The sequence below is a fragment of the Carassius auratus genome, chromosome 31 (assembly GCF_003368295.1).
Source record: "Carassius auratus strain Wakin chromosome 31, ASM336829v1, whole genome shotgun sequence".
Lineage (NCBI taxonomy): Eukaryota > Metazoa > Chordata > Actinopteri > Cypriniformes > Cyprinidae > Carassius > Carassius auratus.
Genome location: NC_039273.1, coordinates 7217688 through 7235206, shown reverse-complemented (window position 1 = coordinate 7235206; position 17519 = coordinate 7217688). Strand labels below are relative to the sequence as shown.

General features: G+C 36.6%; 1 protein-coding gene across 6 annotated transcripts in view; it reads left to right on the top strand.

Annotated features, from left to right (window-relative positions):
• The window catches only part of LOC113050360 (sodium channel protein type 8 subunit alpha), a 47662-nt gene that overhangs the window by 15088 nt on the left and 15055 nt on the right, over nucleotides 1-17519 (top strand). For 3 of the 6 annotated variants that reach the window (XM_026213248.1, XM_026213250.1, XM_026213251.1), the window contains exons 7-17: nucleotides 4089-4310; nucleotides 4437-4500; nucleotides 4740-4881; nucleotides 5654-5860; nucleotides 5969-6244; nucleotides 9422-9748; nucleotides 10964-11096; nucleotides 11283-11521; nucleotides 12269-12442; nucleotides 12642-13001; nucleotides 14231-14707. In XM_026213248.1, coding sequence (XP_026069033.1) covers nucleotides 4089-4310; nucleotides 4437-4500; nucleotides 4740-4881; nucleotides 5654-5860; nucleotides 5969-6244; nucleotides 9422-9748; nucleotides 10964-11096; nucleotides 11283-11521; nucleotides 12269-12442; nucleotides 12642-13001; nucleotides 14231-14707 — 2621 coding nt within the window. Of the gene's footprint in view, nucleotides 1-4088; nucleotides 4311-4436; nucleotides 4501-4739; nucleotides 4882-5653; nucleotides 5861-5968; nucleotides 6245-9421; nucleotides 9749-9790; nucleotides 10452-10963; nucleotides 11097-11282; nucleotides 11522-12268; nucleotides 12443-12641; nucleotides 13002-14230; nucleotides 14708-17519 lie in introns of those variants that run through there. The other 3 variants (XM_026213252.1, XM_026213253.1, XM_026213254.1) reach the window with 2 other exon arrangements.

The following is a 17519-nucleotide window of genomic DNA, read 5'->3' as shown; positions in this document are numbered from 1 at the left end:
GGCTACTACTTCATTTGAAAGCCCTCTCACACATAAGAAGGAAATACATGTATGACTATATAATCTCTTATATAAAAGCTTTCTTTTTTTCTCTCAGATTAATTCATATAAACATCAATGGAACTTGTATATTGAAACTTAAGAAAATGTTAACATTACTTTTCAATGGCTGGTTATTGCCCTATTATTAGTACATTCTAGCATCACTACTATTAGTATTGATTATATTTAGGGTTAACACTGTCCTGCACTGATTGTGCTACAGACTTGAATGATACATCAGATCTTTTGTTTATGTGTTTGTTGAGAAACTTTCTGAGCAGTGAGATGTATGGTTTTAGTTTTGTGAACAATAAAAATACCTCATAGCCTCATCCTAAAGCAGTGGTTCCCAAAATGGGGTGTGTGGAGTTAAAAAAGAAGGGCATGGCAAGGCAAGATTATCCCGTTTAATATGTTAGTAATTGCCACATCATTTAATAACATATTATATTACCTCAAGATGACTCACCGTCTGTTATCAGTTGTTGTGGTGCTTGTTGTAGAATAATAGACCAATAGATGGCGTGGTTGAAGAATCCGAAATGAGTTGCAGGGAGCTGTGTCAAATTATTAATAAGTGATGCATGGTTCTGCACTCAACATGGACAAGTTTGTGAAAGGACTGTCAGTGCCTAATACAAAGCAGACAATGAATCTACTTCAAACATCCCTAAAACAAAGACAAGCAAAAATGATGAGGCATATCTCGCTCTGAGAATCACCAGTACAATGGTGGGTAATGAAGAGAGACCACAGTGTGTTGTGTGCCTCAAAATATTAGCTTCTGACAGTGTGTAACCAAACAAGTTGAGACAACACTTAGGGACTTCACATCATGAACACAAAGACAAGCCCATTGATTTTTTTCCCAAAAAACCTACTCAACTGTTGTGCAAAACTAAAGTAGCATTTGTGCCTTCATATACTCAGCTCGCCTCATACGAAGTGGCCTACAGAGCAGCTCAGTGTAAAAAGCCATACACTGTAGCTAAGGAGTTAATACTTCAATCTGTTATTGATATGGTTTCAACTATGATCAATAAAGCAATAGTCAGTAACCTAAATGTTATTCCTTTGTCAGACAAAACTATCAGGAGCTGCATTTCTGACATGTCAAAAGATGTAGAGGAGCAGCTTGGTGACAAGATACGAGACAACCATTTTGCTCAGCAGATGAATGAATCGACTGAGAGTAGAAAAAGACTATTTATTGATAACATGTCAGAATCATTGATGCCGATGATTTGGTAACTAAAAGAGAGCCACTGCAGTTGAATTGTTTGTGAATCATTGACACTGATCTGAAATGAGAGGATTGTGTTGGGATATGTACAGATGGGGCTCAGGCAATGGCCGGGAAACGAAGAGGGCTGCAAGCATTAGTCAAGCACGTTTCACCGATTGTGCAGTAGACACACTGTATGATGCACTGGGAAGCGCAAGCATCTAAAGAGATGAGTCCCAACCTGAAAGATGTGAGGGAAGTTATTAGCGCCACTGTAAATTAAATCAGAACAAGACCAGTCAATTTCTCCACTCTTTGGGGAAAGGGGATCTGAACACCCAGCAGTTTTGTTTCACTTTAAGTCCCGTTGACTGTCGCTTGGGAAGGTTTTATCCAGGTTGTTTGAATTGAGATCAAAATCTTCTTGGAGGAAGAGAGAAATGAACTTGCCTGCAAGTTCAACAATAACAATTTTCTCATGAAACTTGCATACTTCAGCGACAGAAGTTTCAGAAAACTTCAATGAACTAAATCTACAGCTAACACACACCTTCCAAAGCTGGCAGATGATATCATAACCATCACAAGAAAACTAGAAAGGGGGAATGTAGACTCATTTCAGAGCTTGAAATCATTCATTGAGGTCAACAAGCTGCAAAAACAAAAACATTTCCAGATCCTTCAAAAATATTACTGGATTCGAGACCCCTTCAAAGCACCACAAGCCTCTAATTTAAGCACAGCAGAAGAGGAACAGTTTCATCGATGCCATCTCTAATGAGGCTTCAGTTTAAGTCCATTACATTAGCTGCATTTTGGGATGGAGTGGAAAAGGACTACTACCCACTGCTAGACAGGAGAGCCCTGGCTGTACTCCTTCCTTTTGCCACATCCAACATATGTGAGGTTTCTCTGCAGATGCTTCAATTAATACAAAGTACAGATCGAAGCTGGATGTTGAAAATGAGCTAAGAGTTGTAACCATACAGCTGCGTCCTTGATTTGAGAAGATCTGCAGCACGAATCAAGCACTGAAAAAAATGTTTAACTATTAAGCATAATTTCTATAGTTTATTATTATTATTATTATTATTTTCATTTTTTGTGCAGAGGCAAGTTTGAAAATCTGTTGAAATTATCTTTTTTTTTTAAATTGTAATTACTGTGTTATTACAATGTTTCAAATATATCCTGTAGGATTTTGCAAGCAAGGTCATGTCTGAGAGTGACTTTATGTCGGTGCATTTAGGATTGAAAATATTTTTCTGTACAAAAGGGGACCCAGGAGAAAAAGTTTGGGAATCACTGCCCTAAAGGAATGGTTGAGTCATATTTACAGATGGAAATACAATCTCATAGTCTTGCAACAACCACCCAGAACCCCTTAGCAATGCACTGGTAACCACCTAGAACTTTCTATTTGTGTTTAAAAATTTAGCACACAAGTCATCTTGCATGGTTCCTGCTGCTAGCATGAATGATACCACAGATCATGTGATTAAAACCTCATTCACTACTTTTCTTGGGAGATCAAAAAAAAAAGAGAGAGAGAGAGAGAGAGAGAGAGAGAGAGAGAAAAAGACCAATACACATATAACAACTTAATAACCCTAGTAACAACCCAGACCAGCCTAGGAACACCATAGCAACACCTGAGAAACCACATAGAACATAACTAGTCAGAATAACTTATGAACAACCTTTACACCCCTAGCATTGTGGTGGTGAGTTTTGCACAAAAGCACCACTCACATTTTCTCTAGAAAAAAAGTAAAACTTCAGTGGCTCATGTGTATTGATGTCAGTTTCTGATTTATTATTTGTAAAATGTTTTGCAAAAATTGTAGTGGGGATTAAGGAGGGACTTCCCCCCCTCAATCTTCTCCTTTCTTCTCCAAGACTGTATAAAATGTGATCCTTGTGTTGCTGTTGTTATTATTACAAACGACATTACACAGAATTGACATTTCAATTGTTTTTCAGGTGATATAATGTTAAACTGATAGCAAACTACACATACATCTATTCACTGAGATACAGACAGATTGTGTGCAGTGGCCGTGTGGAGACGGGAGACTCTTTAAGCTGCCTGTTAAGTGTAAATCATTGTTTTATATAAGTAAAACACATGATTATTTCTTATGGTATATGTGTGTGAGAAAGTAAAGAAAACTAAATAAGTTATGGTGTGGTTGCTTAGGTATCTGAATGTGGATGTAATGCTGAAGTAATATTTTTTTTTTCTTATTCATATATATATATAAGCTTAACACAATACTGTTCAAAATTTTGGGGACAGTAAGATATTGACATTAGTTTTTAAGGCATTAATTATTTTATTTTTCAAGGATGCATTTAATTGATAAATAGTGACAGTAAAGACTGTTCTTTTTACCTTTCTATCCGTCACAGATTCCTGGAAGTTATGTATCACAGTTTCCACAAAAATATTAAGCAGCCATTTTCAACATTGATTGTAATAAAATCAATCAAACCAGCAAATCAGCATATAAGATTGATTTCTGAAGGATCAAATGACACTGAAGAGTGGAGAAAACAATAATTTTAAACTGTAATAATATGTGACAATATTATTGTTTTTACTATAGTTTAGATTAAATACACTTTGCATAAGCGACTGCTTTCAAAAACATTAATAAAATTTCTCTGACCCCAAAATTTTAAACGGTAGTGTACATTGTAGTACAAAGTAGTAAAAACAGTATTGTGTGTGTGTGTGCTCTTGCGCAGGTATGACCATTATCACTTGTGCAGCAGACTATATATTCCTTGTTGTGTTTGTCTCCTCATCTTCCCTCAGGGCTGAAAACCATTGTGGGTGCTCTGATCCAGTCAGTGAAGAAGCTGTCAGATGTGATGATTCTGACTGTGTTCTGTCTGAGTGTATTTGCCCTCATCGGTCTACAGTTGTTCATGGGTAATCTTCGCCAAAAATGTGTCATCTGGCCATTCAACCAAACTGATTCCTACCTAGCCAATGGGAGCAGAGGCTTTGACTTCAATGAATACATCATGAATGAAAGTATGTATAGGCAATGTTCTGACTACAAAGGATAGTTTCTAATACAGCTGCGTTAAGCGGTGCTGTTTTTGGTGATTTTAAACTTTCACATTTTACAAGTCTCTCTTCTCTCTGCTCTTTTCACAGCAAACTTCTACTTTCTGCCAGGCATGCTGGATGCGCTGCTATGTGGAAACAGCTCAGACGCAGGGTGAAGAGTGAAAACATACACAGACAAACACACAATATTCCCAATACTAAATTTAGCAACAATTATTTAATTTGATTTAAGTCTAAATTGTAAAATCTAAATGTTTATTTTCAAATAATAGCACACTTGATGCACTTTCCAATGACCTTTTATTGTTAAGGTATGATCTGTTATACAAAAGCACAAACATATTTGTTATTTGTAGTATAGGGTGTGTGTGTGTGTGTGTGTTTGTGTAGGCGGTGTCCAGAGGGCTATACTTGCATGAAGGCTGGACGCAACCCAAACTATGGCTATACTAGCTTTGACTCCTTTGGTTGGGCTTTTCTTGCTCTCTTCCGACTCATGACACAAGACTTCTGGGAGAATCTGTACCAACTGGTGTGCACTCATTCCTCTAACTCTTGCTCTGTATTTGACTTGCTTCTGGTCCTGTTTCAGCACTAGTTTACTATGATGAACTGGATGATTTTCTTGTTGTGATTTTTTCATTTGACCTCACCATGTTGCATATTTAATATAAAATTCTGGCTACCATACACTTACAGTGTAAAAAAAAAAAAACCTAAAAACCTTTTTAATGTCGAGATTTAGTTATGACAGAATCAGTGTTATTTTAATACCACTGAGATACTGTCATAGTTTTTGTTAATATTTAGTTTTCGTTATATTTAGTTTTTATTTTTATATTTTCATGATCATTTTAGTATTTTGTTGTGTTTTCTCCTTTTTATCAGTTTTTGTTTTATGTCTATGTTTTTAATATTTGATTTGATTTGATTTCAGTTAACATTTTATTTTACGGTTTTAGATTTAGTTAACTATAATAACCCTGGACAGAATTAATTTTTTTGGATTAAATATCCCTTTTATTATTTAAAAACAAGTCAGGTTAATAGACAAAATAACTGTAATTTCTTGAAATTTCTACCCTCAGTTTTTGAACGAGGATATTTTTATCAGGTTTTATTGAACACTGTCCACAATCAGAGAGTTTAGAAGTTTGGAGTGGCACTTAGCTTGGCCAACCAAATTTGGGGGTGGCTTTGGATACGCCCCTGATATTGCATACAGTAAACATATTGCATACTGCAAGAAAGTAGTATGATATTATGCTGCTTCAAATATATTAATAGGAGTTTCTTTCTTTAAGACTCTGCGAGCCGCAGGGAAGACGTACATGATCTTCTTTGTTCTGGTGATCTTTGTGGGATCCTTCTACCTGGTGAATCTGATTCTGGCTGTGGTAGCCATGGCTTATGAAGAACAAAACCAGGCCACTATGGAGGAGGCAGAACAGAAGGAGGCTGAGTTTAAAGCCATGCTGGAACAGCTGAAGAAACAACAGGAGGAGGCACAGGTACACAAATACTGTACATGCATATTACAAGCTGAATTAGTCAACTTCCCTACGCTTTTTTGTTCCTAGGTTCATTCTGTTTCTTGTCCTTTTGTCCCTCATCACTAGGCCAATGCAATGGCAACCTCGGCAGGTACAGTATCTGAGGATGCAGTAGAGGATGACGGAGGAGGGCATCTGTCCCGCAGTTCATCTGAGGTGTCCAAGCTGAGCTCCAAGAGTGCCAAGGAGCGACGGAACCGAAAGAAAAAGTGGAAGAAAGACCAAGAAGAGAAAGGTGACAGTGAGAAGGTGGTAAAGTCAGAATCTGAAGACGGCAGCAAGAGGAGCCGCTTCCGTTTCAGAGACAACAGGCTTGGGAGGAAGGCCTCAATCATTAACCAGGTAAGAGTGGGGTTATTTCAACAGCGGCCCACATAAACATATTTCCTCATGATCTTGTCCGTCTCATGTTAAGTGATATATGTCTTGGCAAGGCAAGGATAGCTTAAATTAATTTCATAAGGAGGAGATCATTATGTTCATTCAGACATTGGTAAAGGAGCAGAGAGATTTAAGAGGTGTTTGTTGTTTACTGTTGTCATCATTGAATTATTCTCTTTGTAAATTTTATCTATTTTTTATCATTTTATCTGTCTATATTAAGATAAAAGTAGCACATAAATACCTTTTTGTGGCTTTTATTCCATGTCTGATAAGACTTTTATGAGCAGATATACGGGTAATTGACATGTCCTATGGTGAGACAAGCTCTACTACTGTACAACTAAAATTATTTTAAACAACGTTTGCTATTTTTTTATACTTGTTATACATTCAGCTTTAATGTCTTTGTTAATTTATATTCCATGGAATATTCATATTTTTAAAAATGCATTTGTCACACCACAGGACCATATAAAATAAACTAGTTAAAACAAAAACAAAAATTTTATATATTTTTTTAATAATTATTATTCATGCAGCTTTTATGATCTTAAACTTATTTGTATTCCATGAAATATTCCCATTTTTTTTAAATAAAATTATCACACCACACCAAAGGACCATTTAAAATGAACTAATTCAAACAAACAAAGTGTTCAAATGTTTTGACTATTTATAGAATATAAATATATACATTTTCCTTTCAACTTACTACACAATAATTCTCAATGCGCAACAAAACCTTAATTATTTCAGCAGACATGTCAATAGACGTGTGATTAATCTTCTTTGAAAATGGACCAGAAATATCATCTTTGAATTATCAAAACTCTTCTTGCACTGGGGCTTATAAATATTTTGTTGAATAAAATGCCCTCTTGAATAAGACCCCCCCCCCAAACATAAATACCACATGGTGTCAGTTAGCAACAACATGTAGCAAATTACAGTTTACTGTTTCCCCTTGAACTTTGCCATGCATGTTTGTTTTGATAGACAGTATTTTATTATTAGAGTTAATGATTTAGAGCTAATCTCTACAACTGTACTCTGCGATTATACTGACATGCTTCTTTTGCAGTCTGTCATGTTGCAATATAAAGCTGATATAACCTCTGGTGTATGCTATCACGGCCCAGTTGAGCCCAGCCCAGTTCTTGATACTACTGTTCTCTGCTCTGTGCAGTCGCTAGCACTTTCTGCTGAGTCATCGTCCATATCACCAGGGTGATTAGACAAAGTGCTTCAGTCTTACACTCAAAGATCAGAAGAAGAGGAAGTGCTCTTACTCAGTGCCCATCTATCTATCACTATAATTCTTTCCATCTCATTCATTGTCTAGCTTTGGGCAGGATTTATGATTGTAGATTTCTCTGTGTGTCTAAAAGCTCAGTTAAATTACTCGAAACTACATCAAACCTGGTGCTTTTGGAGTTATTTAATTTGATTCCTCTGTCATCTGTTCATTTTGTCACCTTTCTCTGGTTTACAGAAGAATGCTTAGCCATTCTGAGGGCAGTAGGAACTCCTGTTCAAGATCTGTCTTATGTTGTTGTGTGGAGATGTGAAGTATGGCATGGAACCCCATACTTTCACTGGTCCTGTGAATTATTTAACCTCTCGCTATGAATCTTTCATCTGATGAGAGCAGTAATATAGTGTGCTTAAGCAGGAAGTTATACTCCTGGGTCCCACCCTGCAAATTCTGCCCAGCTCAACCTCACAACAATGGATAAAAGCACCTTATTAGACAGTCGCTGGTTAAATTGGAAGCTGGTTTCATGACATTAGTTATTACAGTGTGACCCAATATTTTACCCCTTGTAGAGTTTTTTTTTTCTCCTTGGATTTAGCACAGAATGCCACTGATTGTTATGGATATTTAAGTAAAATCATACAATCTCCAAAGGATTTTGCCTTTGTAGCACTGAGGTCTCAACCCTTTACCAGATCAACCCACTTCTCCTTAATGAGTGTTCTGAATTAAATAGTCCCTGCTGCATTTGGGCTTCTTTCTGCTGTACAAAGACTGCAGTGGTCAACCACTCTATTAGGGAGAAGGCTCTCAACCGCACCGCAGAGAAAACGCCTGCGCTAGCAACTAGCATTCTGCATTATCAGTGAATTTCGGCAAACAGTTAGAGCACTATTATTGGTCTCAACTAGAATCTTGGATCATCTGTGAATTTCATATGGGAAGTGAATTTTAGCCAGAAGGGAGCATTCTGCAGTAGGACAAAAGTTTCTTTTTAAACTTACAGTATAAAAATGCACTAAACTTCCGTAATGTTACGTGTTTCCAAGTGAAATAAATAATTTATTGGATTGTGAAGTGTGGGTGTCACAGAATGAAGTCAGAGTGAATGTTAAAAATGATTGCTAAATGTACTTTTGTCATTTCATAAGCTTTTTTTTATTTTTTTTATTCAGCTTTCATTTATTTTTATTTCAGTTTTAGTAATTGCAGTACTTAAAACATATTAAGCTAAAACATATTTTATTTCACTTAGTTGCCAAGGCAACATTTCCAATTAATTTAATACTTACATTGTATTTCAGCTTTATTTTTAACTAAACATGTGATATCCGTCAGCTATTTAGCAATATGTTTAGCATTCACTCTTACATTCAGCTTTATTTCATAACAAAAACTATTTAGAATAGTTACTTTTAGGTAACAATGACAACACTTTACTGTTATTATGAAGAGTATGAAGATAATTAAAAGGTTATGAAGACAAACAGTTATTTCTAATAAGCTGAATTATTGAAAATAAATTAATAAAAATTTTAGGAATGTGCAATGAGACAATAAACATGGTCTGCTTTAATTTCATACGGATCTTAAACATTTATCAGCTTTGGTTCTGTTTTATGAAAGAATAGAGAACAATGGCTCTCTGAATACCAGAAGGGACCTGTAGTTAGCTGTTCAATTATTCATTTAATGACTTTGGTCAGCGGTTTTGCTCTCCATGTTTCTGAGTCACTGTTCGGTTAGAAAAATTATTCGAAAAATTGGATAAATCAGTGCAATGCAAATGCCTTTTTTCTTCTCATGTTTATATAACACACTTGCTTCTTACACACACTGAAGATTTCCCGTTCTCATGTGTGCCGTCCTTTTTTTTATAGTCCCTGTTGAGCATCCCAGGCTCACCCTTCATGTCCCGCCGCAGCAGTATATTCAGCTTCAAGGGCTCGGAGAACGAGTTTGCAGACGATGAACACAGCACGGTCGAGGAGAGTGAAGACCGCCGCGGCTCCCTCTTTGTCCCGTACAGGCGCAGCAGCTACAGCGGCTACAGTCAGGGCTCCTCACGCATTAACCCACTGGCCCACCACCCAGGGTGCAAGAGAAACAGCACAGTGGACTGCAACGGCGTGGTGTCTCTGATCGGAGCTGTGCCCAGCCGGCTACTGCCTGAGGTGAAAATAGATAAGGCAGCTTCAGATGACAGTGTAAGGACGTCCACAGGGGGCAGGTTCAGAGTATAGGCATGACAAGAGTGGCCGATTATGATTCCAGTTCATATTCTTCCTCTCTTTCCCTTTTCGTTAACCCCATTTTGACTCTGTCCTTCTAAGTCTCTCAGTTTCTAGTCTGTCTGTTCCCTCTCTACTCCTCAACAACCTTTCTTGTCTCTATTTATTTATTTTTATGGCAGTCCCACTCCCTGCCATCACTCTCCCTCTGTGAATGGCATGGTCAATCAAAAAAAAAAAAAACTGAAACAAGATACTTGTAATATTACCATTCCTTCATGTCAACCATAATCTCAAATATGTAATTTTGTAAAGGTTTCCCCCTCGATTGTTTTTCCCCCCCCTTTTTTTCAGAATTTCAGGACCACTCTGCTTCCTCCAAAAAAGTGTGATGCAAGAAAAACCTATCCTAACTTTTCCAATAACAGCAGTCTGCCTCATTTTAGTTAGCATGGTGGATTGACATCCTTATACTCTCTTTGCCTTCTCCTCCTGTGTGGGAAGCATGATTTTGTGCCCAGATTTCACCCAAATTCATAGCATGCTGTTTCAGACCTTCAACTAAACAAGCTACTGTCACCAAGTAACTGCATTGTAAAATCTAGATGATCTTTGGAACTGAACGTAACAGCGAAGATAAACAGATAAACATTGCCTTGACCAACACCCACAATACCAAGTGAATATATATTCAAGATACTTTTCTAATGGCAGTGAAAACTGGGCCTTAAGCAATGTGTGAATTTCTTTTTGCATGATAATATTTGCTGGAGAGCAAGTAGGCAACCTTTTCAGCAGCTAGTAGTGATGAATAGTCTTGTAATTGAAATAAATAAATAGGTGTCACTCATTCACAATTTCAGATGTAGATAAAATCTGTATTTATTTTTACTGTTAAATGTCTGTAAGAGAATTAGTTATAGTAGGTCCATATGCCATTGTCATAGTAAAGCTAGTTTGAAAAGAGTTTAGGTACAACACTTTACAGTGTGGTTAAGAGAGAGACAATCTACATAGAAATGCATCAGAGAAATGAACTATAAATGTTAAGAATGAGTTGCAGGTTCATTCGGGCTTGTGTTTTTGTCAGCATGTGCATGTGTGTTGGCATGGGTTTAAATGTTTATTGAAAGAAATCCCGTCTCTGATTGTTTTTTGTCTTTCTCCACCTTATGTCACTCTTGTCCACAGGCCACCGAGGTGGAGGGAAAGAGAAAACACTCAGGTTCTCATATGGTGTCAGTGGACCAGCTCAATACTTCCTTTAGCCGGAAAGAGCGAGCCAACAGTGCAATGACTGTTGTCACCAACACACTGATGGAAGGTATTGTGTAACATCTGTCTGTCTGTATTATAATGTTGCCAAAACATAGTAAAAATATAATAATATAAAATCAGTGATCATAAAACCATTTTATAGTTCCATATAGATTCATATTAAATTTTTCCTTACTCATAATATAGTTCTCAACATATTCCTCTTTTCCTTATTATTTTTTTGTCACCACAGAGCTGGAGGATTCTCAGAGAAAATGTCCACCCTGCTGGTATAAGTTTGCCAACATTTTCTTAATATGGGATTGCTGTCCAATTTGGATAAAGCTAAAAGAGATAATGAACCTCATAGTGATGGATCCATTTGTCGACCTGGCTATCACTATATGTATTGTGCTGAACACAGTCTTCATGGCCATGGAGCATTATCCCATGACACCACACTTTGAGGAGGTGCTTTCTGTTGGAAACCTGGTAAGACTGTGTGTGCGTTTCTTTTTATTTTCATAGTTTGTTCTTTTTTATACAAATGACCAATGCAAAACTCAACTGATTGCAAAAAAAGAAATGGCTTTCTAACTGATAGCATCTTTGTGATTTTGTTTCACCAATGATTATGATTCTGGACATTATACTCTGTTTATTGCAGAAAGAATACCTGATCAAATGTAATTAATTATGCACCATGAGTGGCACATTATTTTTAATGGATTTATATATTTTTAATTATATTATACAATTTTAAGTTGATACAAAACACAAATATTCTGACTCCTTTCAATAGCTATGACAATGTGCTTTCGAATATAATTATTTGATACTTTTCTTAGCAAATGTTTGTATGTATATGTTTGATTAATTGCTATGTCATTTTATTAATTGAATTGCAATTTTTAATTAATCGACAGCCCTAAATTCAATCGTTTCCTTTTTCAGTCCTGACCCTTTCTCCCCATTTCTGTAATGAGCAGAAACATTATACCACATTTGTGCCACATTTCCACTGATTTCTACTCAGTGTCTGATGGACCTGCAATGAAAATGCAGAATGCATTAAACCAGTATTTCTCCATTGTTCTAGTTTCTTCTACCTTCCACCACCCATCCATTGCTTCTCGTATCCAATTTAGTGATCTCACAGTATTCATGCTACAGGCACAATCAATGTTTGTTGTTTGAGTCATATTAATGGTATTTTTATTTGTTTTCTTTTTATCTCAGGTGTTCACAGGCATCTTCACAGCTGAAATGTTTGCCAAGCTGATAGCCATGGATCCATACTACTACTTCCAGGAGGGCTGGAATATCTTTGATGGCTTCATTGTGAGCCTGAGTTTGGTGGAGCTGGGGCTGGCTGATGTAGAGGGGCTGTCTGTGCTCAGATCCTTCAGATTGGTGCGTTATTAGTGAAGACATTTTTATACGATATAAATTACGATGCAATACATTTTATTAGAGATGTAAACATCACTCGTTCCTAGGATTTGCATGCTCCCTTCTTATACCAACACTAAACTTTTAAGCGGTAGAGTAAAATGTCCCTTAATTTCTGATTCCGAACCTTTTGTGAATCCCAAACTTCTCTCTCATACAGCTGAGGGTGTTTAAGCTTGCTAAATCATGGCCCACGCTGAACATGCTGATCAAGATCATTGGTAACTCGGTGGGAGCTTTGGGAAACCTGACCCTGGTGCTGGCCATCATCGTCTTCATCTTTGCTGTCGTGGGCATGCAGCTGTTTGGGAAGAGCTATAAAGACTGTGTGTGCAAGATCGCCGCAGAAACCTGTGAGCTGCCCCGCTGGCATATGAACGACTTTTTTCACTCCTTCCTTATTGTGTTCCGGGTGCTGTGTGGAGAGTGGATTGAAACCATGTGGGACTGTATGGAGGTGGCTGGACAAACAATGTGTCTCACTGTATTCATGATGGTGATGGTCATTGGAAACTTGGTGGTGAGTTTTACAGTTCTTCTCTGCTCAGTTACTTTCCCATGTTGCAGTTCATCCTGCTTTTTTGTCACTATTTCTTTCCTCACTGTAAGGAACGTCCTGCGAGACTGTAGGGTGTCCCACCTGTCATTTTGTGGTTCAAACAGTATTGGGGGTAACACATTACAAGTAACGTCATGTAATCAGATTATTTTTGTCAAGTAGCTAGTAACGGCAGTTACTTTGTTTTTCCATTTAATGACTGACAAGTCTCCTGTTCCCATATTGGGAGAAATCGGAAGAACAGAGGAATTTTGTGCGCTGTGTGAACATGATGTAGTTCTAGACTAAATGTGAATGTGCATTAATTTATCCCACTCGCAAAAAAAAACTGAATTAATTACAATTAATTAAAACAGGGAAATGCAAACTCAGAATATGATGCAAACCTGCAATAATTAAATATGTTAAACAACACAAATGTATCAAATCCCATTTTATAAACTAATTTCTTTGCTGCTGACCTTTGATGACCAGTTCAACCAATAAGCAAAAATTAATTTAGATAAACTAACAATTGTGCTTGTTGTTTATTGTTTTGTTTTTTTTATGGTTGAAGAGTGTTCTTCTCATGTGTTCTACTGTACAGATGTGAATTTACTTTTCCTTCAGAGGTTTATTCATTACACTTTTTGGTGTGAAAGGGCTTTTACCTTTGCTGTAAATAGAACTTCTTATATTAAATTTAAAATTAAAATTACATTTATGCATTTAGCAGACACTTTTATCCAAAGCGACTTACAGTGCATTCAGATTATCAATTGTTACCTATCATGTGTTCCCGGGGAATCGAACCCCCAACCTTACGCTTGATAGTGCAACACTCTACTAGTTGAGCTACAGGAACACTCTATTAAAAACAATCAAGCCCTGCTCATATTTAAAAATTAATGCAAAAGTAACGCAAAAGTAATGTAATGCATTACTTTTCATAAAAAGTAACTAAGTAACGTAATTAGTTACTTTTTTAGGGAGAAACGCAATATTGTAATGTATTACTTTTAAAAGTAACTTTCCACAACACTGGGTTCAAAAGGATGTTTGCGGGACTCATTGGGGTTTGCACAAGTCACATAAGGGGAGGGATTGAGCATGGTTGGACCAAAAAATGACAAATGGGTCAGCCTATTGTCTTGTGGACTTCAAGTCTTCATCATATGGAAAAGCTAAAGCGATGCTCTTCTCTTGATCAGGTGCTAAACCTATTCTTGGCCTTGCTGCTCAGCTCCTTCAGTGCTGATAATCTGGCAGCCACAGACGATGACGGTGAACTGAACAACTTGCAGATTTCAGTGATCCGCATTAAGAAGGGTATCGCTTGGTTCAAGATTCACGTACGTCTCTTGGTGGCCCACATCCTGAAGAAGAAACCTTTGGAAGATGATGACAAACCTCTTGATGATATGTATGACAAAAAACTCAACCTCATGGGTAACCACACTGGTGTTGACATCAAATGTGGCGATCTAAACTACCCCAAGAATGGCAATGGCACTACAAGCGGCATTGGAAGCAGTGTAGGAAAGTACATAATTGATGAGGAGCCCATGTCCTTCATACACAACCCCAACCTAACTGTACGGGTTCCCATCGCTGTGGGAGAGTCAGACTTTGAGAACCTCAACACAGAGGACTTCAGTAGTGAGTCGGATGTGGAAAACAGCAAAGATGTGAGTATTACTGAAGTCCCTTTTAAGGAAAGTCAATTCACTTGGTTTCCATATTTGAAATGCCTCCAGGTAGTTATTTCTGCGATGCAAGGCCAACTACTATCTACTTGAATGAAGAAATCCTGAAATCTTAAGAAGTCCTTGACCAATTCACATTTGAATAACATATTTAAAATCAGCAATACAATCTTTCATGAACTGTGCTATAAATCTAGTTTCTGATGCTGTAATAACATTAAAAAACATATATTTTAAGGTCCAACTTAAGCACACTAAATGTTCCTTTAAGAACTGGAGCTTCGAAGTTCTAATAAGGCAGCTTTAATGCGCTGTTTCGTATATACTGTATAAAACCAAAGCAGCATCAGAGTTGCCTTATTTATACTTTAATGCGGCATTGGATCTTTGTAGAGAATTTAGAGGCAACACTGTCTAGGACAACTTTTGACTTTCCTTTGTATTTTTAGCTGGTTACAAGAGATAAAAATAGTTGTTTTTAATTTACTGTTGAAGGAAACTCATTTTGGATTGAAAATATTTATTCTACAATCTCAAAAAGGTTATTTATTGTAACATTTTAGTAAATGTCCTTATACTACAAATAAATGTGTGTGTGTGTGTGTGTGTGTGTGTGTGTGTGTGTGTGTGTGTGTGTGTGTGTAAGTTAAAGTAAACCAGAGGAAAATTGTATATAGCCCATACAGTATTCTTTGAGGAATTGAAAATGGCTTACTGCTGCTTACTGTACAGAATTCACAAGGATCATCATTTTGAGCCCATGTTGCTTTTTGCATCATTTCACTTTCAGAAGCTGTTGGCTTATGTACTCTGGCAGATAGACTTTCTTTTCCTGGCACAATGCAAATGCTTGTGAAACATTTGATTGCATCTTTTTAGATATTTCCTAAGGCCATATTATGGCTTTTTGATTAAAGATGACTACTCTATTAATAAAATGCCAAAAGAAGGCTTCCTGAGTCCGTAGATCATGACAGAAATAAATAACAACGTGTTCACACTTAGAGAAGCAAGCTAGTCATTTATATTTTGTGTTTGATACTTTGACAAATGCATTATACTCAAATGCAAATACATGAATGAATTCAATGATGAAAACCTTTATTTTGGGAGTATGATCAGATTATGGTGATATGTGTTTGTAGAGCGTGACTAGATGAAGTCAGTGTCAGTAGTTGATTACAGGCTGCAGATTCCAGCAGTATGGGTGGATTAAGGCTTTGCAGGCAGTATAAGAATGTTGAGTTGGGCTGTTCCTGTGATTTATTGCCTTGCTGCTTCTGCTGAGTGCTGAGCCACTCAGCCAAAGAATAGATGCAGTCCAGCACCAGATGATGTAATGTTTTTCCTTTGCATGTGTGTGTTTGTACACGTGCATTTGTGCGTAAGGTTCAATAAAATCAGGTTATTAAATCTGAGGTAACAAGAGAGCAACAAAGAGCATAGCCAGCCACTAAAAGTTAATACTGTTATATTTCTGTTTTAGCATGCTACCAGGCATAATAATGAACGTGAAAACAATGTCAGTGATCTCTTGTCATCCGAAATCATATGTAATTCATAATGTCAGTTTACCTATGGCCCTCAAAGTGAGGATCAAGCGTGAATTCACATGAATTGAGTAATATTGAGAACTGAATAAGAAAAATAATGCACTTTTTTAATAGTTATATTTGATATTAGCACACATTTACATTAATACTGAATCTCCTGTCATTGTCCTGGTCTCTGTGCAAAGACTGGGTCACCTTGACCCAGTTTAGACGTAACGGATCTAGTACGGCTGAACTATCCATGCTATACTGTACATCTAGCCAGTGGCATCACAGTAAATCATTCCTGTTAGCCAATCAGGGCACCCCTGGTTGAGCCTTTATTTTTGATTGGCTAGGCTGGGTCAGGGAGGACTGCAGTGGTGGTGTGTAAGGGTTGTTTCACTTTATATGCTTTAAACTGCTGATGTGTGTGTATGTGTATTAACGATTCAGGTTTTATAAAACTGCTGTGTCATCCTGGCCTGCTATCATCAGGGTCAGGCTTTTCCAGTAGGCTGAGGAGTATTTTTTTTAGTGTTTGTATGTTATAATCATGTGTGTGTGTGTGTGTGTGTGTGTATTATTTTTAAATTATGGTAGGTGCTTGCAGTAAGAGAGAGTTTGATGACACTGCACAAGGCTTATACGTCACATTTATGCTTCCTGGTAAAAATGTCATATCATATCATATCATATCATATCATATCATATCATATCATATTATAATAGCCAATGTAGACACACTAACATTTAATACGAAAACTTTTAATAAAATAATAATCAGAAACAATGAGACCTATTTTTCTGTGTCTGAATGATTGTTATCATATTAGTATAAAAATGTGTATAATAATAAAATTAATATAAAAAAATTGTATGTATCACATTTACCACATGCTAGTAGTTTCAGTTTCACATAAAATTTGTTTTTAATGTATGTTGTTTATAATGAATGCCTCTACAAGTTATGTTTGTTTTATACTAATATTTTTTATTTTTGTTCTGAACAAAAATAAACTTGTTGAGTGAGTAAAATATGCCGTTATAGCGTTTTTATCATTTTTATTATTATTATTATTATATATTTTTTACAGGATTTTTTTTACATTTAGGGGGTAATAAAATTTGACTTACCCATTTTTTTTTCCTTTTTTTTTTTTTAACTTAATGCGACCTATAGTCAAATGCGACTTATTTTCCAGAAAACAGAAAATTATATTATGATGTTATGTTGTTATATATGGACATCATAGTTTAAC